This window comes from Hippoglossus hippoglossus, chromosome 1 (genome assembly GCF_009819705.1).
Source record: "Hippoglossus hippoglossus isolate fHipHip1 chromosome 1, fHipHip1.pri, whole genome shotgun sequence".
Taxonomy (NCBI): Eukaryota; Metazoa; Chordata; class Actinopteri; order Pleuronectiformes; family Pleuronectidae; genus Hippoglossus; species Hippoglossus hippoglossus.
In genome coordinates, this window is record NC_047151.1 from 17,616,352 (window position 1) to 17,643,928 (window position 27,577).

The 27,577-nt window shown below is 42.5% G+C and overlaps 1 protein-coding gene and 1 long non-coding RNA gene across 4 annotated transcripts; both read right to left on the reverse strand.

Annotated features, from left to right (window-relative positions):
• Nucleotides 1–1,325: 1,325 nt before the first annotated feature.
• On the reverse strand, nucleotides 1,326–18,812 carry spock3 (SPARC (osteonectin), cwcv and kazal like domains proteoglycan 3). Of its 3 annotated transcripts, none has more exons than XM_034585227.1 (12): nucleotides 18,671–18,812; nucleotides 18,404–18,520; nucleotides 8,663–8,671; nucleotides 8,516–8,555; nucleotides 6,497–6,605; nucleotides 5,611–5,704; nucleotides 5,357–5,465; nucleotides 4,561–4,674; nucleotides 4,251–4,472; nucleotides 3,143–3,205; nucleotides 2,902–3,039; nucleotides 1,326–2,684 (listed from the first exon to the last, which is right to left on the reverse strand). In XM_034585227.1, exons 2-12 carry the CDS (start codon nucleotides 18,518–18,520, stop codon nucleotides 2,533–2,535), a joined length of 1,167 nt encoding a protein of 388 aa, XP_034441118.1. In that variant the 5' UTR covers nucleotides 18,671–18,812; the 3' UTR covers nucleotides 1,326–2,532. The 3 variants fall into 3 exon arrangements, with proteins under 3 accessions (XP_034441118.1, XP_034441100.1, XP_034441110.1); XM_034585209.1 differs by having other exon boundaries at nucleotides 5,611–5,719; XM_034585219.1 differs by lacking the exon at nucleotides 8,663–8,671 and having other exon boundaries at nucleotides 5,611–5,719.
• On the reverse strand, nucleotides 12,517–16,454 carry LOC117761393. Its single transcript, XR_004613824.1, has 2 exons — nucleotides 16,175–16,454; nucleotides 12,517–16,122 (listed from the first exon to the last, which is right to left on the reverse strand). It is a non-coding gene; the product is annotated as an uncharacterized LOC117761393 (long non-coding RNA).
• Nucleotides 18,813–27,577: the final 8,765 nt, after the last annotated feature.

Genomic DNA, 27,577 nt, shown 5'->3' on the forward strand with positions numbered 1-27,577 from the left:
CTCCTACATTATGCAGTAATGTTCCTGCTCACAGAAACCATTGGGTGCAAACAAGCAGAGTTTGTCACTCCTGACCGCTGTCGACTTCCTCTCCTTTCAAATCTACTTTCGACTTCCACTTACGGCAGACGATGTGCAATTTAATCTCAAGAACTAATTATACACCTCACAGATGTTTAAAAATGGACGACAACAATGTGCCTTGACGTTGATTGCACAAAATCTTCTGAATATTCATTCTTTTCCTGATTATAAACACATCTGCAGCAATGGATATGAACCATAAAACATAGAAATATACCAAGAACACACGTGACGACACAGCCAAGCAAACATTGGTCAATATAGCCTTTATTTCAGCAAATCATACATACACTGTAAAAAATGCATCTGTATCATAACCTTGGAACTCTATCAGAGCTGTGACGACAGTGTGTGATTGGTTGAGAGTGGCTACAGTGTCTGAGGTCATTAGGATGATTTGCATGTCATCACACTCATGTAACAGCAACACTTTAGGACTGCAGGTTTCTCCAGTCCGTAAAGCGAATTGAAATTCCAAGTTAAAAGGAACGAGGGGAGCAAAAGATGCATCAATAACAATAATAATGGTACTAATAATAATAGTGAGGATGCTAAAGGACAATTAAATGGCACTTTTCAGCTCTTAACATGGAATTTCAACAGGAATTTCGATTCAAAATGAAGCGACACAGCAGTTTAAGGAATTGAAAATATAGATACAGCAGGTCCCAGGTCTGCATAACCAGTCACTTTATCAAGAATACACAAATCCGGGATCGGTTCCTGTTTTCAACCCCAGCAGATATACACTACACGCAGTTAGAGCAGATCAGGTACAAATCAAGCTTCTTTTTTTTTTGGAAACAGAGTAAAAGCAAAAACACTGTTAGGATGAATATTTTATTTTCATATAAAGCTGTCTTAACCAAAGCGTCCTCTAGCCGGTGTACTAATATATAAAACATGTTGAAATCCAGCAGAATCTAAGTGTTGCCTTAACTGCTAGTTATCTCTGTGCTTCTTTACATTCTAGCTAAGAACCCAAACGATCTGAAATATGGCCTGTATGTGACACCGTAATAAGAGAGAGACCCAAAACACGAGCCGTACCAAAAGTATCGGAGCTCAACAGTAAAGCCAATCCTATATGTAAGTGTAATGACGGAGCTTAAGTCGGTCCGGTAAGCATGCTTCTCCCAACTCTTACTGCCATCTGTCCTCCCCAGTACAAGGCACACCTCACCCTTTATCCCCCTGCCAGGCGCCATCAACAGGTCCGCACGGCTGTGTGGTGTTTTAAATTTATTTCTGTGCAAAGAGATTTGTTCTGTCACCGCGTGCTCAAATCAAATGAAGTCTCTGAAAATGAGAAAGAAAAACAAACCACTGTGTCTTCTTCCGACAACGCTTACTTTGGGGCGCCTCCTTTCACTGACGCATTAAAAGTCAGTCGACATTTTCATCACACAGATGTCTGGCTTAAGCAGTTTAGGACGATATAAGTGTAGCTTTATCTGCGCGCCAGCTCGGGGGGAATTTTTTCCGACCTCGAGCGTCGTTCGGAGTTTAGCCTCCGGTTTCTAACGACGTCGCGCAGTATGAGGCGTACTACGACAAATCTGTTTCATCTTCTGTTTTCATCCGACGGTGGATTAGAAAAATAGATAATAATGACATTCCCCCCCCCCCCCCAACACCACCGACCAAGCAGTAATTTGTCTGTCCTCGTTGCTGAGATGATTTGACTTGATTTGTGCCTCGGTGAAAACAGCTCGCATGTCGGTTCTGATCGTTATCCAACTCACACTGTGTTTTTTTTTTTCTTGCCTTATTTCCCCTAATGAAGCATGTCTAACTCTTATCTTGTTTTTTGTTTTTTCACACAGTTACAGTCACAGTTACAAATCAAGATCAAAAGAAACCTAGAGTGCAATATTCTCTTATCTACATCATCAACATCCCACCTATACACAGGAACATTTGATAAGGAGAAAACGGGGGGAGGAAGAGGATGAAGAGGATGAAGAAGGGGGGAAATCTCTTTAACATTGCGCCTCGGGTGTCAACACACTCAGGCGTCGGAGTGCTGCACAAAGACGGGACACACTAGAGTACATGGATCGTCCAATGACGGGACAAGTCTTTGCACAAGTGACCAAATCCAAAGCGCTGGAGTGGTTGTCGAAATAGTCCTCGTCTTTTTCTCTGGTTGGCTGGCACACAAGTGAACAAGTGCCATTAGCCAATCAAATTTATACTTAAGACAAGAGGGAAAAAAATCATTAACGTTTGCCATAAGTATTGTTTTTTCTTTTTTTAACGTATGAACAAACGATACACAGAGAGTAGTCCATAGGCTGTTAGTACGATTAAGTATCTGCCTGGGGGAGTCACCTAGAAACGTGCAGTTTGACAAACAAACAAACAAACAAACAAACAAACAAACAAACAAACAAAAAGAAACAGTTTTCTCTTCTTTTTTTTGTTTTCTGTTTTGTTTTTTTAAAATTACGACAGATATTCTTCGTCGTCATCGTCCTCGTCTTCATCGTCCTCATCGTCCATCCCAGCCTGGTCGTTGAGGACAAACGAATCCTCATCGTCGTCTGTGAAGAGCGAGTCTCCACTGCCGGGGTCTCCAGAGGACTCCAGAATCACGCCTGGAGACAGATTCACACAAAAACTTACAACTGAAGGACAACTTTTATTGTACAAGTACTTTGTGGAAATGAACAGATTTCATACAAAACAAAAAAGAACATTTTGTATCTATAAATTATTTCCTACGTGACGTTTTAACTCCAAAACTCGCTGCATCTCTTTTACTCACAAACACATAAATCCCGCTCTGTCTATCCTCCTCAGTGTTTTGCCTACCGCAGTCTGCAGGGCCGTGGGTGCGTGAACCCGCCGCCTCGTTGCCATAGTGATCCACACACCAGCACTGTCCGCTGCTGCTGTGACACTGGTGGGACCTGTAGTAACCATCCTCATCACAGGATGGCAGATACTGACCTACACATGCAAAGCAAACCACACAGATGCAAAGATTCAAGATGAAGCCAGGTAACACTCATTTGTGTGTGTGTGTGTGCGTGCACGTGTGCGTGCGTCTCACCGAGAAGCTTCTTCCCCGCTTGCTTTTTGTTGATGCTGGACAGCTCTGCTTTACAAGGAGAATCTGAAAAGAAGAGACAGGACACTCTGCAGAAGTCTGCTGTTCTGTGGACACCGCCGACCTTTGACCTTGTGTACTTTGTGCTGTCTACATGGTGTTTTTTTTATCCTGCTGTCTCTGCTGTCCTAACTGCAGCGTCAGTGACTCATCGGTAAATACTGCTTCTGTATGACCAAAAACTAAAATCCTGCATCCTTGGTCCCAAACAATAGCATTTTAATGCAGTGTATTATATTGAATTATATAACATCGCATTTTACAGATTTCTGTAAGTGTATTCTGTACACTTCAAAGAAGAATATGACATTCTGATTGGCTGAGAAATGTCTCCTCACTTCTATCGTTGTGTCCCAATTCGGAGGAAGTGGTCTACATGACCCACAAAGGAGGAATCGAAATTAGACAGACTGGTCTACACAGGATTTCCGTGATCTGCGTCACCAGATTGTCCCGCCCTTACCTCTGTCTCCTAGCAACAGAGCTGCAGTTGAACATGACGAGAAAGTTTCAATGCCCCTTGAAATGAGACTGAGTCTAGTTACAGCGTCACAGTTGAAGTTCAAATGCGGCTTCTGAAGAATTGGGACACAGTTTATGTTGGGAGGAGTTCTGGTGTATGCAGCTCTGACCTTGATACCACTGGGCTCAGAGTAAATGCTGAGATCAGGGAAAACAGTGACATTAGTAAATTGAAGACTGACTTAAGCCAAATTATCCAAAGCACTTTACGTGGATACAAAAGTGAAAGTGTTGATCCTAATTCTCCATTGTCTGTGAAAACGGCAAATGGCCATAATAGGTCAGTCTATAAACTGTGATTTTTAGATGTTTATAATGGACCAGTAAATAGTGGGCTATAATTTATTTCTGTTGTTATTGTCAACTAACCAACAATTTCCCTTTCCTTGTCCTTCATCACAATATACAGTCATGACATCTGTGTTTACATGGATTGTACATGTCCTGGCACAAATGCATTCCAAGTGTTTTCTTTTTGCATTGTTAGTGTTTTTCTATTTGCATGTGAGTGTGTGTGCACATTCCGTACCTGTGTACCTCTGGAAGCACGTGCACCACTCGGAGCTGGTTATGACTTTGTCCGCATGTGTATCGCAGGATTTGAAGAACGCGTCGGAGCACGGCTCGTTCCGGTCCAGGTACAGGCTCTTGATCTCTGGTTGGTCGAGCTGGAGGTTGAAGTTTGTGTCCAAGCGGGAGAACATCCAGCCCAGAGGGTCCTTGCAAATAGGTGACGCCCCGACCTCAAACTCTGCAGAAAGAAAAGAGGACAAATGTACGTCATGTGGCCGTGTTGATGCGTGAAGGTATTTTGACTCTGCTAGTGTCGTGTGACTCACTGTTCTTCTCCGGCTTCTGGATCTTGACTCTCTTGTGGTTGCCGTTATCGTGCAGAACTCTGAACCAGTCCCTCAGACGACTCACCACCTCCTTTAGGTCCGACTCACTGCACACTGCGGAGTAACAGCACCAGTCATTAATGATTCTTCACAGAGATGAGAACTCAGACCCTGATCAGACCTGCTGTTTACATCTGTGTTGAGAGATCCCCTCACAAGTGGACAGCGATGAGTTGGCCTGTTCACACCTGGTATTAAAATGCATCCTGAATGTGTCTCCTGTGACCACAGGTGATCAGATCTCACTTCCCTGATGTATGTGCAAATACACAAATACATCATTGTTGATATTGAGATAGTGACCACAAACAAATCACTTACGGACACAGAGAACATTATAATTAAGTTTCATTGTGAAGCTGCAGCGGGTCAGTGGACGTCAGCTCAGTAGGCGGTCCTTCGATTGTGGCCCAGGACGCATTTGCATTCACAGCAAAAAGAATGTGGCCACATACACCTCGGAAGTGGTTCTTGTGATCAGATCTCAGGAGGCAGTGAGGACACATTGGGGTGCGTTCAGAACTGAACTCAACGCTGACCACTTGAGATCCGATTGCCAAGGATGGATGTTTAACGGCCCTGAAACCCTGTAGGGATTTTCAGTATCATGCTAAAAGACACTTCAGTAGAGCAGAAGAGCTTGGGGCGGCTTGTGGGGAAGGGACACCACTGATGTAAGAATTGTGTCTTGTGTCATGTGTGCAGAAACATGTGTCATGTGTGCAGAAACGCGTACCTTTCTTCTCCGCAGAGCTCAGTTCAGGCTGAGAGGGGCAGGGACACAAGCCGGAGCACTTGACAGCGATCTTCTTCCCTGTGATGCACGCCTGATATTCTAACTTACACTGAGAGATGGAAGCAGAAGTGAAAATAAATGATAAAGGATGTGTGTCTCAGCAGGAGGAAATTAAATCGTGTCTCAGGTGAACTCAGATGTTTCTAATGTGGGTGAGCGATGACGTGATTGAGTGTGCGTCTGTGTGCGGGCACCTTGGTGGAGTAGGTGTGGCCGTCGGTTCCACAGACGGGTGAAGGATGAACCACGGGGCAGGGTGTGCACTTTGACCCCGGACTCTGGTACAAATTGGCATCTTTAAAACTAGAGCGGAGAGATAAAAAAAATAACCTGATTTACACACACACACACACACACACACACACACGCACTAAGCATCACATGAAATGTCATTTGAATCCTTCATCATAATGGAACGCTTCTTCCTCCAACTTCATTGAAAGCTCGTGTTTTGAGTTTGCGTTTCGTCTTTGTGTTCTTACATCAGTTTCAGAAATGAGACACGGATTTGGGATTTACATGTGATTACTTTGTGGTGTGTTTGCAGTGCGTAATCATAATTGTGTCGTTGCTAAGAATAGGGAAATGAGGTCACTGTGGCGTTGCTGTCCTCTGTCCAGTCTGAAGTATCCCAGACAGAAGCACACACGCATACAAAGCCCATTCATATCACCTGGCAGGACTTTGTGTCCGTTGCAAGTTGTTGTCAGTGCCAGGGTAATTGGACTAAACAGTAATGTCACACAGCAGTCACAAGAGAGCTGGGCGACCAGTGGACCAGCTGGAAACATCGAGGAAAAAAACAAGCAGAATAAAAGGGAGGAAAAAGAAACGAGTAGATTTGATTTCTCCTAATCCGATGTCATTCGTCTTTCATTTGAGGATTTGTCACAGAAGCATCTGAATGCAAATGTGACGCACAGCTTTGAAGCATCGGGCTGATCAAAAGAGCAAGTGTCTGAGTGTGTGTGTGTGTGTGTGTGTGTGTGTGTGTGTGTGTGTGTGTGTGTGTGTGTGTGTGTGTGTGTGTGTGTGTGTGTGTGTGTGTGTGTGTGTCTGAGTGAACGATCATGTTCTTACCTAACTCTCCTCTGGCTGACACAAGTGGCCGTCTTGTAATCCTCTGCAACACACACCTTGTGGCGACTGCATTTGATTTTCAGACAGGGGTCCTTGGCTGGATCAAGGCCTAAAGAACATAGAGCATCCATATTGTAAGAGGCCTCATTTAAGCGTATGCATGTGCACTGTGCATGTGTGCACAGCCATTCTCTTTCAGCTTCCTAGAAAGATTAAGCCCACGAGCATTAACACAGAGAAAATGTCCCCCGGTTACGTTTTCTGTTTTTTGTTCTTTGAAATTCAAGATCAATGATTCCTAGTTAGACCATGTATTTCCTTCCATCTGTACAGATCTAAGCTTTGTGGGTAGGTGTTAAGAGGTTTATGTGTGTGTGTGTGTGTGTGTGTGTGTGTGTGTGTGTGTGTGTGTGTGTGTGTGTGTGTGTGTGTGTGTGTGTGTGTGTGTGCGACTTCCAGCCACAGTTGCTTAGAGTATACAATGTCTCTCTCACGCTAAACTCAAAGCCATAATACCGCTAAGTATCCTTACAGCTAAAAACAGATGGATCTGGTTATAGAGGCGTCTTATGACCTCACATCAGCCTGCGCTAAGTGTCGATCTCATTTGTGCTCCTGCTGAGAACCCTCCAACTGATCTGGCATCAGACCCCGCAGCCGCGAGCCGTACATGGCTTTTGAGTTAAGAGCTGATTTTAGATCTGTATCTGAGGTGGAGGGTGTGATCTTTGTTGTCCGAGACGAGCCGGCCGTTTCTGACCCCACATCAGCGTTTGGAGCGGGCACCTAGCAGCCAGATCTGAGACCCTCAGCTGATCCCAGAGCGGTTTGTGAATGACCTCTGCTCTAAAGAACCTTACTGTAATCCCTGAGCAGCTTTGCTAGATTATCCTGCCTCCATCCTCCAACATCTAATGCCATTGTTTCCCTGACATGTCTGTGTGTGTGTGTGTGTGTGTGTTTGTGTGGGTGGGTTGGGAGCCGTGTGAGTGTGTTTGAGGATACCGTGATAAGTGAGAGTGAATATGTTCATGTCCTGGTGTGCCTGAGTGTGTGTGTGCCTGGGTGTGTGTGTGTATGTGTGTGTATGAGCTTATCACTGTCAGCAATACAATGGTACATGAAGTTGATTGAAAAATATAAAACCATCCTGTTTTTTTTTAGCTGCATAGATCGACGGGTTAGCGTCGCAAACAGAATAAAAGAACTTGTCATTCCTACAAAATATAACACACTAATACACACATACACATAAGTGTGGCTCATCTGTTCCTCCTTAATTTAATGTGCTTTTATTCTCCAAAAGTCATTTTGGCCATATCGCCATGACGGTTTATCACGGTGTTTTCTTAAGAAACATAAGTTATTATCAACCTTTATATACAATTTTTTAGATATGGCATGAAGCTAAACAAACGTGTAATCATGTGTAATCATTGCATTTGATCTTATATGATTTAGTTTGCTTTCATATTTGTGACTTTGTGTCGTTTCTGAGTTTTGCATTGTATTGTCTGTTGCCATCTATTTTAATCATGTAAGAACTGGCTTGGGACAACCGATAAAAATCTGCCTATACAGCTAACTCTGGCCCATTTACAGTATTTTGTCTATAATATAACAAATAAGTAAATAAATGCAGATTCAACATTTTAGCAAGACATTTCCTGAGGGCAAAATATAAAATTTAACGATTTGTTCAGCTTTCAAATCAAATCAAATCAAATATACTTTATTGTCCCCATGGGGAAATTTGTCTTGGGCCAAAGTGCTACAGCAGCTGCAGAACAGCACATTGTGTAACATACAAGGACATATCGTGTAAGACCCAGAATACTGATGCAGAATAAAAGTGAGATGAATATTGCACCTGCCCTAAAAATACTTAAGAAGATAAAAAACTAAACAGCTTTAGTGTGTGTGTGTGTGTGTGTGTGTGTGTGTGTGTGTGTGTGTGTGTGTGTGTGTGTGTGTGTGTGTGTGTGTGTGTGTGTGTGTGTGTGTGTCTCTCCAGCCCACCTTGATCGAAGGACTTGGTTGGAGACCACGTTCCAGGCTCCTGAAACAGGGTTAACCGACACATGAAATCATGAAAAACACCCTTCACATGACATTTACAATAAATAATACATGACAGGTAGAAAACTAAGAAGCAGTCACACAAACCTCCACTTCCTTTAGGAGAAAGCATTGCAGAGACAGAGAAAATCATTTTCATTAGATTTTATATTTTTTCATGGGTGGGAACTGCATGAAGGAAATAAACACATGGAATTCTAGACACAACACACTATGAATTACAAACACATGAAGCGTGAATATATTTAGTCAAGATAATGGTGATGTGTTGAGTTCTCTCCCGTCATGTGCAAAAACGTGCCTGTGTCTTTCTGTATGAGTGTGTATGTGCTGCTTATCCCCTTATGCCACTAAATAAAATTGTGTCTGTACCATACATGATAAACACGCATCAAAGGGACGTTATCTTAACAGCGGAATAAATTGAAAATGCTACTATGCTTTCAGCTTTAGGTTATAAAAAAAAACTATTTAAAGTGGATTTCAATTATTGACGATGACAGGCTTTTAAAAAAGAAATTGATGTGTTACGTCATTTACAGATAAGTGAGGGAATGAGGCTTTTAGTATGAGTGAAGTAGGATCTCATGTCAGGCTGACTTTAAGATGATCGGCCAGTAAAACCTGACTCTCTGGAAACTACTTTACTGTGAGATCATCCGATTGACTAATTTCTTTATTAACACCAAAAACAAATCATTTATAGTTGACAACTTCTGTCATCCAAAGATTTGAGAAGCTCAAAACAATCGTTTCATAATAAGGATAAGTGATTCAATCGATCAACCAGCCAACCAACTAACCAACCAGCCAACCAACTAACAAACCAACCAACAACTAATCAACCAAACAATCAACCAACCAACCAATTTATAAAGCATCTTTCAAACAAATCCAATGCATACCGATTCAATTCAAAATTCTTTACAGGTGATTGACACAACATAGGATGTTAAATGGCTTTGGAGGCTAATGCATACCTAATGTTCAGTGAGTATATGATTACATATGGAGTTACCTAAGAAACACATTTAATCAGGATTATTATTTTCTGTACAATATGGCTCATGCTCTTTCTCTGCATTTGTTGGTTTGAAAGTGAACTGTTAAACCTAAAAACCTTCACAGATAAAATCAAGTGATTTAGTCGATTGTGTGTAGATGTGTTGACAGAGTCGAACATTAATCATTAGAAGTGAGTGATTTGCCAAGAAACATGACAAGACGGAGACACACCCATCTTTTCCTCTCTGTGTTTTGTCTGATTTCAGGGTGTGCATAATGTCTCTACTCGTCCATTAAGACCCAGGAATGAAAACGCTGGGTATACAGAACACTGGGCCGTGGTTTAATTAACTCTGTCACATGGTGTAACCCGTAGGCCAACTTGTTAGTTCATCTGTTTTCACCTTTACTCACACACACATGCTCAGATACACTTTGTTTTTGCCACACATTGACATAGTGTCATTCTCTAGAAACCTAACCTGACCATAACCATAACCACAACATGCTTATCAGCATAAATCCCACAGTGTGTCTGCACAGAGACGCATGTGTGTTGTGGATTTACTCATCTTGAAGTTGTGCAAATCTCCAGCAACACAATGTGTCAAAATTCAAATTAAAAGTCAAATTCAGACCTGTCACCTCAAGAGTAGTGAGTGAGGATCTGACTTCTTCTGCAGAGCCAGAACAGTAACTTAACTCACAAGCGGTTGCTGGTGGCAGGGGGGGGGGGGGGGGGGGGGGGGGGGGGCGCCCACCTTTGATTACATATATATAAACACCATGACACACGGACGTCATGAATGGTTATGATATTATAACAAATATTAGTGTATTCATAAAAAAACCCATCGTATAATTTATTTTACAGCTGAAAAACAAACAGCTTGAAGTGTTCAGGGTCTCTTTAAATATTAGATATGCTTTTACTGCATGTCCTGTATCTGCAGCAGCTTCAGTAAAAGTTACAGCGACTCTACCAAGTTCAACTTTTCAGCACAGGCAGGGCAGGAAGTGTTTGTGGGTATTCATATAGGTTAAAGTATATAAGTGGTTGAGTGAGTGAACAGATGTAAGTACTATTATAAAGATGCAGAACTACAAATATCTATTCTGTTCAGCATTTATTAATATTGTCTTTGGTGTAAGTATTTCAGTGTTCAGGTTCAGTGCTGGTTCAAATTAGGTTGAATGTTAATCTTAAGCATTGCCTCATTGCCTCGTTGCACTTTTGCAAATTTGTTCTTTTTTTTTGTATGCTGTCATTTTTTTCCTCAGGAAGCTGAAGTACATTTACACCTTGAGACCATCCACACCTCTTGTTTGTGTTTCCTGTGCTCTCACCCGCTGAGGAAATAACACAATAACAGACGGCATTTCCTGAGTGCTTGTGGTTTTTCTTTGTTTGCAGATTCTGCAGTTTGACTAAAAAATGTCATATTAACTGTTGCTGAACCCAAAGTAATTAATCATATTTCCTTTACTGTATCAGTGCAATGGAATCCTACAGATTCCAATAGAAGACTGCAGTGAGGAACTTTATCAATGCACATGCTGCCTCATGAGAAAGGTTTCACATTATCTTTTCACAGTAAAAACCCTCCACTCAGCAGCCTGAGCTGAATCTGCAGGTCTCAAAGTGGAGCTTTAGATAAACAGGAGTCTTTATGTGTGCAATTAGCATCCCGCCTCTCTCTGTGGCAATGTGCTAAAATGCTGAGCTGGCCCAGTGGATTCTGACTGAGGAGGAAATCTCAGAGACTTTGAAACAGGGTTCACTATCGGGACACGGATGGCAGGAGCTTCAACTGGCCAGTGTTTTTTAGGGAAAGTAACATCTGCATTAATATCCATGGGAAAGACGTCAGTCAATAGCCCACATTAGACGACTGTAATGCTCGTTCATTAGTGCGAGTTCATTAGAGCAGCTCATCCTCAGGTGCCTGAGGATATCGATACACGACGTGATTTTGTAGCAGAGAAAACAAACAGTTTACAATCACATAAAGAGGGATATTAAAACATGGTTGCAGTACATAAACCCCTCAGTGTGCAAAGATGAATTTCACATTGGAAGGTTCAGTGGTGCAAAAACCCCAGGCACTGCTCTGCAGCGATGAAAAAAGTGATATGGTCAGATGACTCATCCTTTACCATATTCTCACCACGTGGGCAAGTGCATGTGTGGCATATAACAAGAGAAGAGTACAGGCCTGGATCTCTGACCTCTACCGTGAGGGGATCCTGTGGCTCTGTTGGCCTGTGGGGGGCCTTTCTACTGGCAGGGTTCAGGTTCACTGGTCCCTTTAGAGTGAAGGATCACTGCAGATCAATATAAAGTTGCTCTGAGTAATCATCTTTAAACTCTGATGATATTTGTCAATTCTGATGGGAGTGATCTCATCCAGGACGACAATGCCCCCAACCATGGAACACAAGGGATCAGTGAATGTTAATAAAAAATAACAAAAAAACTCCACCACCATCATCAAAACAACAAATTAGAGAAAAACGTAATGATGATCTTCTCTTCGGTGGAATTCACTGATATTTTTATTCTTTTTGCAGGTTTTTCCAGTTTACGGTCCGTCACCTGTTAGAAACAAATTTCCGTATTCTCACATGGGCTCACTCAGACATAATCCAGTGGTTTTAGTGGAGTCTGGCAGGAAAAACTCCGGAGATTGTTTGGAGCAAATATCTCAGACATTGGAGAATTATTGAAGTTGATGGCTTGTGGTGGCCCAACACTGCGACGCTTTATGATGGTTTTCCCTCACATTATTACCTATCTGTATGTCCCAGACCCAGAATACTGTGCATATAAATGATAGTGTTTACCAAAAGTGCCGAGTTATTTTTCTAAAAGCTTTAAACTTTCAGTGTCAGGGCGTCTCTCTCTCTCTCTCTCTCTCTCTCTCTCTCTCTCTCTCTCTCTCTCTCTCTCTCTCTCTCTCTCTCTCTCTCTCCTCGTTGTGCTCTCTAAGGTGAAAAGGGTCAACTCTTGCTTTTCTCGGCTCTAATTAATTTCTCCATCTTGTCCTTCATTGATCGCCCTCTCTGACCCTCTGTACCTTCTCTACAGACTCATTCATTACTCACTGTATCACTTCTTTCTTTCTAACTTCCACTTAAATGAAGGCACATGTTAGAATAAGAGAAAATTCAACCTTGGTTCTACCACATTCAGAACTACACACTCATTAAATACTACAATATCTACGCATGGAAAGAGAATATTTTGTCACAACTTGTTTTCATATTTTGAAAGCCGGAGAAAGATGAAGCCAAATAGAGAGATACTTTAATGTGCTTTCAGACCTGCACTGAACTACAGACATTTTCCTGAAATAATCAGGAGGAGCTGTATGTAAGAACGCAAACGTCTGAGTCAGTTGCTCTGGATGTTTTTCGGCACTTTTCATGCCAACCCCCTCATAAGATGTGGTTAAGTTGGTGACGTTTCTAACGGATGCAAAAAAACAAAACAAAAAAACCCCTGAAAGAATACTAATATCTCAAGATGATAAAGCGGTGCAACATGTAGAAGACGCCAAAGAAGATGTCCACTTGGAAAAACAAGACGATTCAACATCTGCTGGCGATAAGAGCTGATGCTGGTGTCCATGTGCTGTAAACAAAGAATTTCTGCGGCAGAATCCGGCCTGAATGAGTCCGACCCTAACAACTCCCTCTGCGTTCTTCATAAGAATAACTCCAGAAAATGTACCAGACCCAATTTTCCAGATGCTTTTTCAGATTCCATGTCTGAAAACGGCTTCAGTTTCAGTTCAGGATGGTTCCCCTGTAGCACTGCAGGCTGTGGAGACCGAATAATGAGAGCACGGCATTAATGGGGCCAGGCCCTCCAGACCAGTCAAGACAACAAAAGTACTTGCGGTCTGATTCCTTAATGGATTCAACACACAGACACACACAAGCACGCACGCACACACGCACACACACACACACGCATAGAGTTATCCAAACAAACAAACAAACTGAATCTGTCAGCACTACAAAACATCAAATAACTGGAAGTGCACTTCACTGCACATGCAACAATGCCACCCACTTTTCCCAAAAAACCACAGAGAACCTAAAATTCAACAATAGGTCTAATGGCCTCCTGAGTGCGTGCTAAAAATAGCAACTTTTCAATTTATCTCTCAATCTCTTTCCACCTCCATTCCTCTCCCTCCATCTCAGCTAGACTTTTCCCCTCTTGTGCACACAATACACACACACACACACAACCGTGCACGTATTCAGCTCTGTTGGCTAACATCCTAATTTGCTAGTGTGCATATTGATTTTGTGTGATTTTTGCTGCCCATTAGAAAAGAGTCCTCATGAATGTGCTGTTCCCCGACAACCACTTTTCTCACCTTTACTTCACATTTTCACAGATTCTCCTTCCTAATTGTGTCCTAATGACTTCCTTCCCTTCTCCTGGCTTCCTCGCTGCCTCCGCCTCGCTTAAGAAATATGTGCATGTTTTCACTGTACTGGCTCTGCTTGTCCTGCTCAAGCTTGTCGCATGCATGCATGCACAAACACACACAAATCCACACCGAGGTGCTTTGAAGTGGAAAAGGCCTGAAGCTCTCTACCTTGCCTACATCATTCACCCTCCACAACACAAACAACACATGACAGGCATGCACGGTAAAAAACACACACACACAAAGAGGAGAGGAGAGGATGAAATCTGCTCTAACGATGATGATCCCAACAAGCAGTTAATTTACTCATATACAATTAAGCACTATCTATGTCATCGCACATTATTACCCATCATTCATTGTGTTTTTCCTTTCATTGTGAAACCTGTCTTTCCATCCAAAGCTTATCTCTTCACTCTGTGCCAGGGCTGCAAGCGAGCCAAGGTCCAGCAAGCAGAGCAGAATGTCTAAAAAAGTGAGATGGCACCCGGATGGTACCAGCGCAGCAAAGACGGCCCCAGGCCGCTCCAGCAATCCTAACACAATTTACAGCACGTCACTGGCCAAGATGCTATCTAGTGCACTTAGCAGGAGACCCACTTCTGGCTCTTGCTTACAGTGGCCTACATGCCCGAAATGGGAAATTAAAATCACACACAAGCTCGGTTTGGCATAAAATACTAGTACATGAGTACAAGTGTATTTGGTTCAGAAAAGTAAATGTGGAAATATGACTATACTTTCCTTTTTGCAGGATCAAGATAACACTAACAGCTTGAGATTTGCAATTTTCTGTAGCTATAAACAAATGGCACGATACATAATCACATTATGACTGCTCTTTAAAGTCAAGAGTCATTAAAGGTATCTCGTTGCACTATGTAGTCCATACTAAGCTTAAGCTAGTAGCTAACTAGCTTGTTTCAAACTAGCGATCTGCTACATAATTTTGTGCCATTAAAACATAGCCTTAGCAATTAAATACTTTATCAATGTCCATTTAAAAGCAATGAACTATGTAAACAGGAAGTTGGAGTATACAATATGTTAAATAATACTTTAAGCTTAATCTTTTGACTCCGTGTCAGAGTTAGCAGGTGACAGGTAAATATCTGATTATGCTAACATATGTTATTGGTATTTGTTCATTTAGATAAAATTCTTATCATGGTGTTTGCATTTTTTTTTGTAATATGATGATTTTTTTAAGGTTAAAAGCTTACAAGTTTACATGAGCATTTAATCAAGTGTCAGATGAGTTGATGAACTCGTGTAGTCGTGAAATATCAAGTTAACGTTGGCTTTGTGGGCTCAGTTAGCTACGCAAGCTAGGACCCGTTTTGGAGTGCACCCAATTAAATGTGAAATCATAATACATGCTAAGTTTGAACTCATGGCGCTTCGGTTACGTGCCAAAGTTCAAACCAAGCAGGTCGATCTTTTCACTTTTCTGCTTGAAAAACAAATGTATAGGACAAAATATAAAACGTATCAATAAAGTTCACTTTACATGACGGGTTCACAGGCTGCGCAGCACATGTCATATCAATCAATAGCAGCTTTTTTTATAGAGCAGTGACCTCTACACAGTGCGTGACAATACTGTGACAGCATGTGTTCCAATATGCATGCCTGTATGAAACAGGCCACTCCCAACTACAGCAGGTAATTGAAAGAGTGATTCATTCCTCAGTCCTGACATCACTCCTGTGTTTGTGTGAAAATATCGGCCATGGTGGAAGGTACGCACTCTACCGAGGGCTGAATCTGGCTTTACATTCTTTGATTCTAAAGCACTTAGTTGCTCTGGAGGTGTGCTGTAAACATACAATTTGCTAATTTGCTTTCTTTGTGAAGTAATGCAAAAACACACAGTTGCACTGGGACAGCGCTAAGACAGGAAGTGAAAGGTGCACACACACACACACACACACACACACACACACACACACATAGATACAGAGAACATAAAGCTTTTGTGCTGCACCTCAACTGCCTGAGCCTCAAGGTTAAAACACAGATGTGAAAAACCACAGCTCTCTGCCACACTCGTCACTAGTAATAGCAGCTCTCTCTCTCTCTCTCTCTCTCTCTCTCTCTCTCTCTATCCCTCCCTCTCTCTCACTCTCTCACTCTATCTCAAAACATCTCTCTCTCTCTCTCTCTCTCTCTCTCTCTCTCTCTCTCCATCTATCTATCTATCTATCTATCTAATGTCCCTTCTCTCTATGTCTCTTTCTCAATATATCTCTGAGTTCAGCTCATGTTAAATAGCGCAGCACATTGCCAATCACATTTCCTCACTCACACTCGGCCCTGACATCCTATTTGAATAATCCAAAGCCAATAGTTGGACCTGAGGTGTATCACATGGGTTCAACTGAGCAGTTGAACCCATGCAGGGAAAGTGACTCTCTCTCTCTCTCTCTCTCACACACACATCAAATATATCGAGGTCTCTGATTCAGAAATAAAATCTACACTGCATGTATGGAGCTAAAACCACTCACCAAATCAAGTATTTCCTCTAGTGCATTATGTTAACCCTGTTGTTTTTGCAACACCTCTTGAGCAAAAAGCCTGTTTCTCATAGTGCATGTACATGCATACCGGATTTGTGTGTGTGTTGGTGTGTGTGTGTGTGTGTGTGTGTGTGTGTGTGTTTGTTCGAGGGTGTGCGTACAAATGACTCCAAATCACTTCTGGTTGTGTAGACCTATTTACTCTGTGGTTAGCGAGGCTAGATATTCCTCAATCAGACACACACCACTTCAAACCTATTCACTGTTCACCAAAAGAAATAAGCCGACTTTTTTTTTCATCTTGTAACCTGCTCCTTTTTTTTTACTAATTTGTGACATTAATTCCCTCCCAAACAACAGAGCTGATTTCCTGCCTTTTATCTATGATCTACAGTTGATTTCCACAAAGCCACACGACTGTAAAAACAATCATTTTCCAACTGAAAGGTTGATGTCTAATGCATTAAAGGCTTCTATATGACACGGGAAAGCACGGGTAAAATAATTCTTTGCAGCAACCTGGCAGCTTGACTGCATGATCAGAGGCTGTATGGGATACGCTGTGACAATCAGCGGCAGCATTACTGCACTAAGTGGCCTTATATAAACATGTCAGGCTAATGGTGGCTGACAGCACCTTGTTGAAGTCCGCCGGTGAAGACACTCGCCAGTAGCATATAATCAGACGCATCGCTTCAAACCCAATCACTGCTCCATGCATTCAGAAAGGGAGGCCAATATAGATGTGCACAGAGTTAATTGAATGTGTCCTGGGACACAGTGGACCTGCTCTACTTGTCATCTTTGTCTCCCTGTGTTAATATTAGGGGTGGGACAAAATCAGTCCTAACTCATGAGATACAATGATCAACATGGCTCCTCATATCGATATTTATTTCCGTAAATATTATTACATATCCATATAGTTTGGACTTTTGTCAGTTTATGGTTATTTTACATTGGAATGACAACACATGTGGACATGAACAAGTTACAGTGTGTTTGGTAAAGACTGATGAGCCACTGAGATAACACTTAATGCACTTTTATATATGTGTTTTTAAATTGACTAATATCAGTGAATAAATACGCAAATACCTGCACTTTACCTGTTTAGGGGCATTTTGTGTTCCTCCTCAGGAAGACAGATATCGTGATGTTTCGTTATACGATTGTCTTGCATTTGTATCGTTTATCACTGAATCGCTGTATCGTGATGTTATCGTGGGCCATGCATCAGCGTATCGTTAACTACCCTGCGATTCCCACCCCTTGGTAATGTGCTGCTTTATTCCAAATTGGCTCTATATCACACACACACACACTCATAGGCAGGGCTATGATGGCTAAAATGCACATACCAGTACAGGATGAATCTCCTCTTTGCTCTTCACCTTGTGTCAGGTGTTCATTCCAGACCAAAGAGCACATCTCGGCCTCACTGCTGCGCACTCCCTCCCTGTACCTGCCTGTAATTAGGCCCCTCACCGAGACTCAGCGGTGCCTCTCTGACAGCGATGTGCACTTGTGGGTGTGTGTGTCTCAGCAGAGGCCTTCTGGCTATCGCTGCTATCGCGAAAGCACATTTGCGGGCGAGGATCGCGCCATGTGTCGGTGGTGCAGCCTGTGTTTACTGTCTCAGTGGAGCAGCGACGATTTAACAAACACCACCACGGACCCCGTGACGCGTCGCTTGGACACGACGGGGAAACGAGGAGCGCATGATCACAAACCAGTGCGGGTGGCGATGGGGGAGCGGAATGGAGAGGGTGGGGGGGGGGGGGTGTAAATGAGATAATGAGGAGGGCACAGGCGAGAATAATACGAGGAGCCGGGACAAATATATCACTCACATCCCGGAATTTATCCCATCTCCCGGCGAGCCACTTATCATCCAAAAAATTGCCGCTGTCGGAGCGAGCGCAGACGTGTCCAAAGGCGCACACACACAGCAAGGCGATGCTCAGCATCTGCGGACACACAACAACAGCAGGAGAGAGGACATCGGATCAGGCTGCGGATCGAGGCGCGTTGGAAACAAAGGCAGATGAATGTGCATCACATCAGCCATGAAAGCTGATCGTCAACAGAACGACGCCAGAGTGTTCGTCTCCTCTTACCTTGTCGCATCAGCTGCTCTCCAGACTGGATGTGCTCGCTGCCGCTTTCTGTCACTAGTAATAGCAGCGCTCTCTCTCTCTCTCTCCCTCCCTCCCTCCCTCTCTCTCTATCGCTCCCTCTCTCTCCCTCCCTCCCTCTCTCTCTCTCTCTCTCTCTCTCTCTCTCTCTCTCTCTCTCTCTCTGTGCGCAGCAGAGAACGGGAGCACGCACGGCACTGTGCGCGCCCCCTGCGCTCTATTTTCTCTTTTTGCTCCTGTGCTCGGTGCTGATGGTTCGCTCTGGGCTGTTATCAGGCCGCTGTAAGTTTTTACTGCTGATTAACTCTCATGAAAAAGAAACTGGGTAATCGTTTCTATGCCTAATCGTTTCAGAGGAGGGAAAAACAAGAAAACAAAACATCAAAGGCAGCAAGCATAATAACACATTTCAACTCGTAGACAGCAAATTATATAATAGTAATATATAGCACCTTCCAAAACACAAACATATAAAATAATCCAGAATCCAAAATCAATGACAACATATACAATAATCATAATGCAAAGCAAAGACTGAAAAGGATCAAAGAAACATTTGTAATGTAATTTGGTAATAGCTAAAACAATCAAGTGAAAGACATTTGTATGTATGTAAACAACAACAAACCAGACTAAAACAGACCATCAATCCATCTTAAATCATCAGTGTAAATTCAGTTGGGAAATAATGGAGCGACGCCTGCGAGCTAGTTCAGGCAGCCAACTCAAGCTGCGCTGCTCCCATCATGTGACATGCATCATTTGCTCATCACTCCCATCATATCTATGTAATCATATCGGGGGGAGTGATTAAGTAGGAGCCTAGACGCCAAACACTAGCCTGTTCTACTGTTGCAATAAACGTTTGAACGTGAGTTGTCTGACTGAAATCCAATTGTCGACCACAACCTGTGTGTGTGTGTATCTTTCCTCTTTTATGCTATGTCTCTGTCTCTGTTGCAACTATCATGTCGGAGCTGCTCAGGCTTGTTCTGTACAGTAACTCATGAAAGGGTTTTGCTCACATTCCTGGCAGAGGTTATCTCAGGACTGTAAATTTATGCTGCAAGATAACATGGTTTCCATAAGAAATGCACCCAAATGGCCCTCCACTCTGGATGATTTGTGGAGGTGGGTGAAGTGGTTTGTCTATTAGTTTGTCCTTTCTGGGACATGCAAGCCAAAAGCATTCCTCCTCAAAATTTGAGTATGTTCTGAGATTCTGAGAAAAATTGTCCTTGGCTTCACAAGGACACCACAGGGGTTTCTCTGCAGGTTTGGCATACAAATAGTTGAACTGAAATTTCTCCATGTATGTTTGAGAGTTGCTTTTTCTTTATGGGTGAGAAATTACAAGAACAAAAATATATTTCTGAGTGAACTTGAGCCTCCAGAAGACCTTTATTGCTCCTTGGAATTGATTCTCTAACTCTCTGGAGCTCAACTGGAGGACATAGATACTTTTCTACTAAAATATTTCCGTTGATGTCAAGTTTTAAAGACGTTGATGACAAGTAAAAATCTCCCAGATGGTCACCCACCTTGAAACCTGGCAACTGTTTGACATAGCATATGATTCACATTGTCCACCGACTCACCAAACCATTCATTGACCCCTCTTGCCCTGGATCAAAACATATTTATGTTTTCCCACTCATTTATTTAGGTTTCTCTATTCAAAGATTAAATTAAACAAATACAAAATTAAAAGAAGAGAAAGGTGTGAAGATAAAAGATGAAAGACCTAGCAAACATAGAGAGAGTGAACAAGTTAGAGTTCTAAAATGATTGGCCCTTCAGAGAGACCTGGTGGCTCAGGACATTATTCTGCACAGTCGCTGGAGAAACCAAACCTGACCTCAGCTTCACATCTTTAGCTTCGTAAGAGGCTGTGGAAAAGACAAGTGTGTGTGTATGTGGAGAAGATGACGGGGTGCAGATATTTGAAAGTCAAATTAGAAGTATGAAGTATGCATGGCTGCATCACAGACACACGCAAAAGTGTACCAATCTGTGTGAGCAACCGAGTCGCTCAATTGTCAACTGCATAACCAGGCGCAGGTACAGAGGAGCAAAGAAAAGATGTTTGACTCGAGTTCTGGGTTTACTCCAACAGGAAGTGTGCAGCATGTAAACAGGAAACTGGTAATATGTACACCATTGTGGTTGGCAGAGCAGGAGGCGTTGGTTTACTTTGAACCGTGTTTTGTTCCCTCACATCAACAAGGTGTTCTCTTATAGGTTGGTGGTGTGCAGGGACTGTGGATGACGTGGTCATTCTTTCATCACTTACTGTTAGCTTGTGCTTTATGACATTTGTTCAAATGGAAGCAGTTAAAATAAGTGTGTGTGTGTGTGTGTGTGTGTGTGTGTGTGTGTGTGTGTGTGTGTGTGTGTGTGTGTGTGTGTGTGTGTGTGTGTGTGTGTGCGTGTGTGTGTGTGTGTGTGTGTGTGAGTGTCAACCAGCCCAGGGGTTTCATACATTATTCAGTCTCAGACATTAAAGATGTAGATGTGGTCAGAGACATATGCAGGAGAGACACAGTGTACTCACACACACACAAACACACACACACACACACACACAAACACACACACACACACACACACACACACACACACACACACACGCACACACACACACACACAGACATTTGTTGTTGCTTAATGAAACTCTGCATAGATTTTTCATTCCACACTAGTTCAATCTTGTTTTTTTTCCTCCTCTAAGTGAATTCATGAACATCACGATGTTAACTCAAAGGCTACACAGGCCGAGAGAAAAGGTTTACAATGGAGGGATAGGAAAGAAAGGGGTGGTAGAAAATAGGACAAAAACAACATAATGTGTGGGTGCGCCTGTATATAAATGTATGTGTGTATTTCCGACGAAAGAGGCATGAAACGTGTCTCAAGGACTGGAGATTTCACAGTCCACTGACTCTGTCACTGTGCACCTGCTCACTGAGACAGTGGGAGGGAGGGAAATGGAGGACAGAAGGAGGTGAGGTGAGGGTGTTTGGGGTAAAAGCAAGTAGAAAATCCACCAAGAGAGAATTTAGGAAGGTGAGTCTAATCTACCGAAGGAATTTATTCAGTGGAATTACTACAAAATGTCTAAGAGGGTCCTTACAGTATGTGGCCCTAGGATTTTTAAGAATGCCACTGTTTACTGTGGCCAAATGTATGTTGACATCCAAACATGACATCCTCATGTGTGATAGCTGAACATCCCACTCCAAACAAGAACAAGAAGGGTGCATGCTCAGAGCACATATCTCCACCAAGGACTAATGCCATATATCGCTATGTGAAAGAAAGTGAGAAAAAAAGACTAGACTTTAATGGGTTCTTCCATTAAAGGTCATGCCCCACCCCTCTACAAAATGTAATGGAAACTCGGTTCAGTAGTTTTTGAGTATCCTGCAGACAGATAGACAGCAATGAAAACATAACCTCCTGGGTGGGGGTAGGAATGTGCTTCTATAACAGCCTCCATTTTTCAGAGATGGTTTTTCACAAGATTCTAGAACATGATGGCAGAGATTTCCTCTGATTCAGCTACGAGACCATTAGCGAGGAAATGCATTGATGTTGCCCTTACAGCTGGTGCCCCAGGTCATTCCACAAGTGAGTGGAGTTAAGCTCAGTTAACTTCCTTACACCACACTGAGAAAACCTTATTGCATCACACATTTTGAACGTGTAGTTCTCTGGAAGCAATAGAAATAAGTGTTTAGCAAAATAAATAACTTTCACCAAGGTCCATGAAACAGATAGTCGAAAACTTCAAGAGCTGTCAGACTTACTGAAAGAAATGGATGTTGCCTATAAAGATAGGTACTTGCAAGGGCTAGCTCACCTTGACTCTGCAAGGGGAGTGCAGGCCACTGTTGAGAAGTTGCCGCTCTATCTCCAAGACGAGTGGTTTTCACAAGCAGGAACACAGTGACGTCTTTCCACTTTAAAAGATCATCTACAGGAAAGCTGAAGAGAGAAAAGACCCCAGCTTTAACCTGCCCACTCTCAACGTCTTAAAGGAGAAGTTGGATCAAATTAATTTCTTTATGTAAAAGAAGCATATTACAATCAGTGTCCGAAAGACTGTAGAGTCACAAACCCAACTCACCGAAGAAATGTAGGGTTCAGGTAAATGAGATCTGATTGTTTAAATTCTTAAAAGACATTTGTTGCTGAACTTCCACTATGGAACAAAATCCTGTGAAACTCAAATGTGAAATGAAGCGATACATGTCTTGCTTCTCTGCACCTTAGTGCACCTTAGGTTTTTCCCTCCATCAGAGAACGGCAGGGGGAGAAAGGAGACAGAGCAGTGGGACGTCACATTCAGGTGTACCAAGATATGTAGGGAAGCCTTCATGGGAAAATCACGTTCAAAGATCTGCCTTTTGAATGGGTACTCAAATAAGCTACAGAGAAAAATGTATGCTATTTTAGATGGTCAGAGCAATGTCTAAAAAAGCAGTGGCTAAATTTGAGTTTAAAGATATGTTCAGCATCAAGGGAGCAGCAGAAACTCACAGTCAAAACCTGAGCAGGGATTGTGGATACAGTTGACAGAAGATCCCAATGATTCACATTAGAATCTATAGATGGAAAATTGAAGATCCCACTACCTACACCCATACAACAGCTCTGAGATCCTGACACAGGAAGCTGCATACCACCACTATCCCCTAAGGTTCAATAGAATATAAAACACCACGTCCAGATCCAGCTGCTAACGTCCTGGCACTATTAGGGAGGAGACGTTGTTTGGGCCCATAAGGTTTGTAAACAACACAATGGCTGTCGCAACGCACCACATGTGCAAAGGTTAGTCATTGGGTGGGTCATCATGTTGCATAGGGTTTGGTCACAAGGCAAACATTGTGAGTGTCTTGAAGACTTACATTCTTGACAATGGAAGACCTACTGCTCAATAGCAAGATCAGGTAAATCTACAGTAATCAGTAGTGTCAAACGAAGATAATCTGCACAACCTACAGCAGAATGACAACCTGCTTGCTCACTCCAGTGAGGATCTAAATTTCCTTGAGATCATTGCACAGGAGTTCCTCAAGGATGACACAAACAGCTGGGTTGCTTCTCTCCTTTTCCGCCACCCACTGAGACATCTCCCCAACGACGGAGACGTTGCTCAAGGCCGTCTGGTGTCTAAAGAAGAAGCCTGGAATGGGAGTGCTGTTCATGGAGTTAATGCAAAAAATGCTGGACAGTGGACATGCAGAGCTCACGCCAGCACTCCCTAAGTTTATCACTGCCAAAACTAGACCAGATTCTTGTGGTGTTTGATTCCAGTGCTCAGTACGATGGAAACTCACTGAATGAGCTTTCTGCAACAAATACTAACAACAGCCTCATGGGAGTAGTCCCCAGATTCAGAAGAGTGCCTGTTGAGTGGCTGTACATTAGACGTTTTACTGCTTTGTGGTGATACAGTTTTTGTGATACTGAGATAATGCCCACAGAAAAGATGTGGTGGATTACCGCAAGCAAATTCATGTTTTTGGGCACAGCAGTAGCAATCATTGGCCTGAGGAGGGCAGCGAAACAGCAAGAGGATGAATATAGAGACGTGAGGCACTTTGATGCAAGGGAGTTTTACGTTGATGATGATATTTGATTATTCGCTAAACGAAACTGAGGCCAATGATGTTATGTGTTCTGTGCTGCACTAGAAATCAAACAGAAGTGAGGAATTCATTTCCTACAGGGGAAAGTGCAAATATTGGGATCAGCTGGAACATTGTTTCTGACACGTTCACTTTCCATGTCAAGTAGAATCAAAAACCATTCACATGCCATGTCCGGTCAACAGTGAATCGTCTGTTTGATCCTCAGCAAAAAGAGAAAAGCACTCACTCACCGAAGCAAATGTCATCATAAAGTGTGAACAATATGAAAGCAATTCAGAGAATGGGAAATTCCCAGAATCAGCCCTCCTCATTAACTTGGACCAGTCATTAAAGAGTGAAGGACTGCGGAGGATAGGTGGATGATCAACCAGGCGTGTAAAGGTGTGAAGCCAATTCTACCATTATCCCAAGCTGTCACCATATAGCTGATCTGCTCATTCACCAGTTTATTCACCATCAGGAAAGACACTTCTTCGAAGGGGAAATCCTGAGGGCGGTGGATAGTTTGAGTAAAACGTCTAAGGTGTGCAAAAAGCTGCGAGGAAGACTGGAGCAAATGTCTGATCTGCCTCCTGAATGCCTGCAAGTAGACCCCTCCATTTTCTTATATGGGAGTCAACGTTTTTTAGACCACACTGTACCCGGGGTCAGAGGTCAGGGGACAGGAGTGATTCAGTTTTATTGATATCTATGTATGGCATATGTGACCTCCTCAAGCATGTGACCATTGTTCGCCATCAGAGGCTTCGTCAAACAGCCTCAGTCAAACTGTGGGACCCATTCAATTTGACCATTTAAGGAGCTGATAAATTGATTCACAAAGTCCATCCACACCCCTTTCACTGGGTGGGGCATGATTAAATGTGCATGATAAATTCTAGATTCTATACTTCCCAGGCTGGACCTTTGAAATTCACACATAAGGTCTTAATCACATTTATGGCAGAGGTTAGTACTATTGTGAATACCAGGCCGTTAATCCCTGTATCCAGCGACCCAGATGCTCCCCTCATTCTAACCCTTTCCATGTTCTGTTCTCCAAAGTGGATTTGCTTAATAACCAGTGGAAGCGAGTACAAGCCTTTGTATTGTTGGCTAGGTGGCGGCAACGATATTTGAGCATGCTACAGACTTGGCAGAAATGGCAGACACAGAAACCCAATCTTCAAAAAGGAAACATGTTGAGGTTCAGATAAAGGACTGTCGGTCAAAAATAAATCAGTGGCCAGTTTGAGTTATTGTGACAGCCATTCCTGGTTAAGATGGACTGGTGAGAAAGGTGGAGTTCATGGTGACACGAAATCAGATAATCTAGATATTCTCCAGACCCATATCTGAGTCGGTCCTGCTTTTCTCCCAAGAGGACAAGAAAACCAGACCAAGTTCTTCTCTAACTCCAAGCCAGACATGGGAAGGTCAACTCACTGCACTCCAGCGAAGAAGCAGCTATTCTCCTCTAAAATGATCTGAAGAAGCTGTACTGTAGAGGAAGTGAGCCAATAAAGGAGACATAAAGTTCATTTTCAGGGAACTTCCTTTTTCCCATAGGCTCATAGAGCGAGCGTCACAGTGAAACCATCCTCTTAATCCTTCGCCTCAAAATCCGCAACACAACACCACCCGTAAGTCATCTACTTTTCAGATAATATGAATGATGAAGTAACTAGTTGCTGGGTTTGAGAACATGATCCTTGAAGATAATTTAGTACCAACTGTAAATCCATGTATTAGTGTTTGATGGTTAAAGCATTGGTGCTTGTGTAAATAATACTTTAACATAGTATTTTCACCATTCATCATACACATTGGCATACTTTGGAGTACTTGTTCACAATGGTTAATGTTAGCAAGCTTTTCTCTATGGATGCAAGTATTTACAAAGGCACTCACTGATATTTAGAAACAAGTATTCCCATCTGTTAAATCCTGTCATATACAACAACCTGTGTGTTTGTTGGAGGATGTAGTACTTGGACATACAATTCATATTAGTCTTGACACTGGTGCCTTCGGCTTTGTGACAGGTCAATATGTAATCTTTAAAAAAGGCTTGAAATATTTTGCAGCATTTTGATTTTTCTTGATCTTATTTCCTCTCTTGTCTCCTCTCTAACTTTCATTCTTAAATTGGATGTCATGTAATCATTCGGGTGCTTTGTTTTGCAACATCTCTAAACTTTTTAGGCAATTTGTGCAAAATGAAGCAGGAATGTTGTGCGTGTTTTTATTAAATTAGGCTTGTATTAGCATTTGTATGTGTTTTTTTTATGTTTGTATATGTCCAGGAGGTAGGTGTGTGAACGTGTAGGATTTATCTGAGTACATTTTTTTGAACATGGCTTTGCGTGTGTGTGTGTGTGTGAGGGAGCGAGATGGAGAGCGAGACAGGGAGTGGGGTGAGTGGGGTGGTGGTGGTGGTGAATGTGTTATCTCGCAAAGCAGACATTTCGAGCATAGCTGTGGCTATAAGGTCAGTGTGAGTCTTGTGTTTTAGCCCCAGGATGAAAAGCTAATAGCACAATAATGACAGAGAAGGAAACTGCAAACAGAAGATAAGGCCGACAGAAACAAAATGGCCAACACTGAGGGGGTGATAACAGAGCCAGTGAGGGAGCGTGAGGGAGGAGAAGGGAGAGGGAGAGAGAGAGAGAGAGAGAGAGAGGGGAGGAAAACTCCATCGACAATGAATGGATGGATGTTTTGACTTCTCGACTCATGTGAGTTAAAGTCAAATAATTAGCCTCAACTTTTTAGAAAGTGACCCCATCAAAACTATGACCCCGTGAAGAAATTATACTATACAAATAAATTGTAATGCTATTTATGACATTAAAGTGTTTTCCAAAAGCAGAACAAACTATAGACGGCTTTCCAGATTGGTCTATGATGACCAAATATAATTATCCCGGTCTATGTGGAGTCTTTTGTTTCTCATGCCATGTCCACTTTCTCATGATCAGAAATGTATTTGTGGTCGAGTCAGGGGACGTGACAGGAACTCTTTGATCAGTAGCAGAAAGAGCCAGGGTCACATGAAACATGTTAAAGTTGGCTCAAAGACAGAGCTTCTTTGTATGTGGTTCTGTAAATAAACATACGAATGAGAAACTGGAAAATAATAGATGGAGACGTGAACCATGCAGTATTCTGATTTTTCATGTTGTCACCAGAATATAAAAATAACTGAACTGATGGGACTATCCTGCAGCTTTTTTGGTTGGTGTCTGGC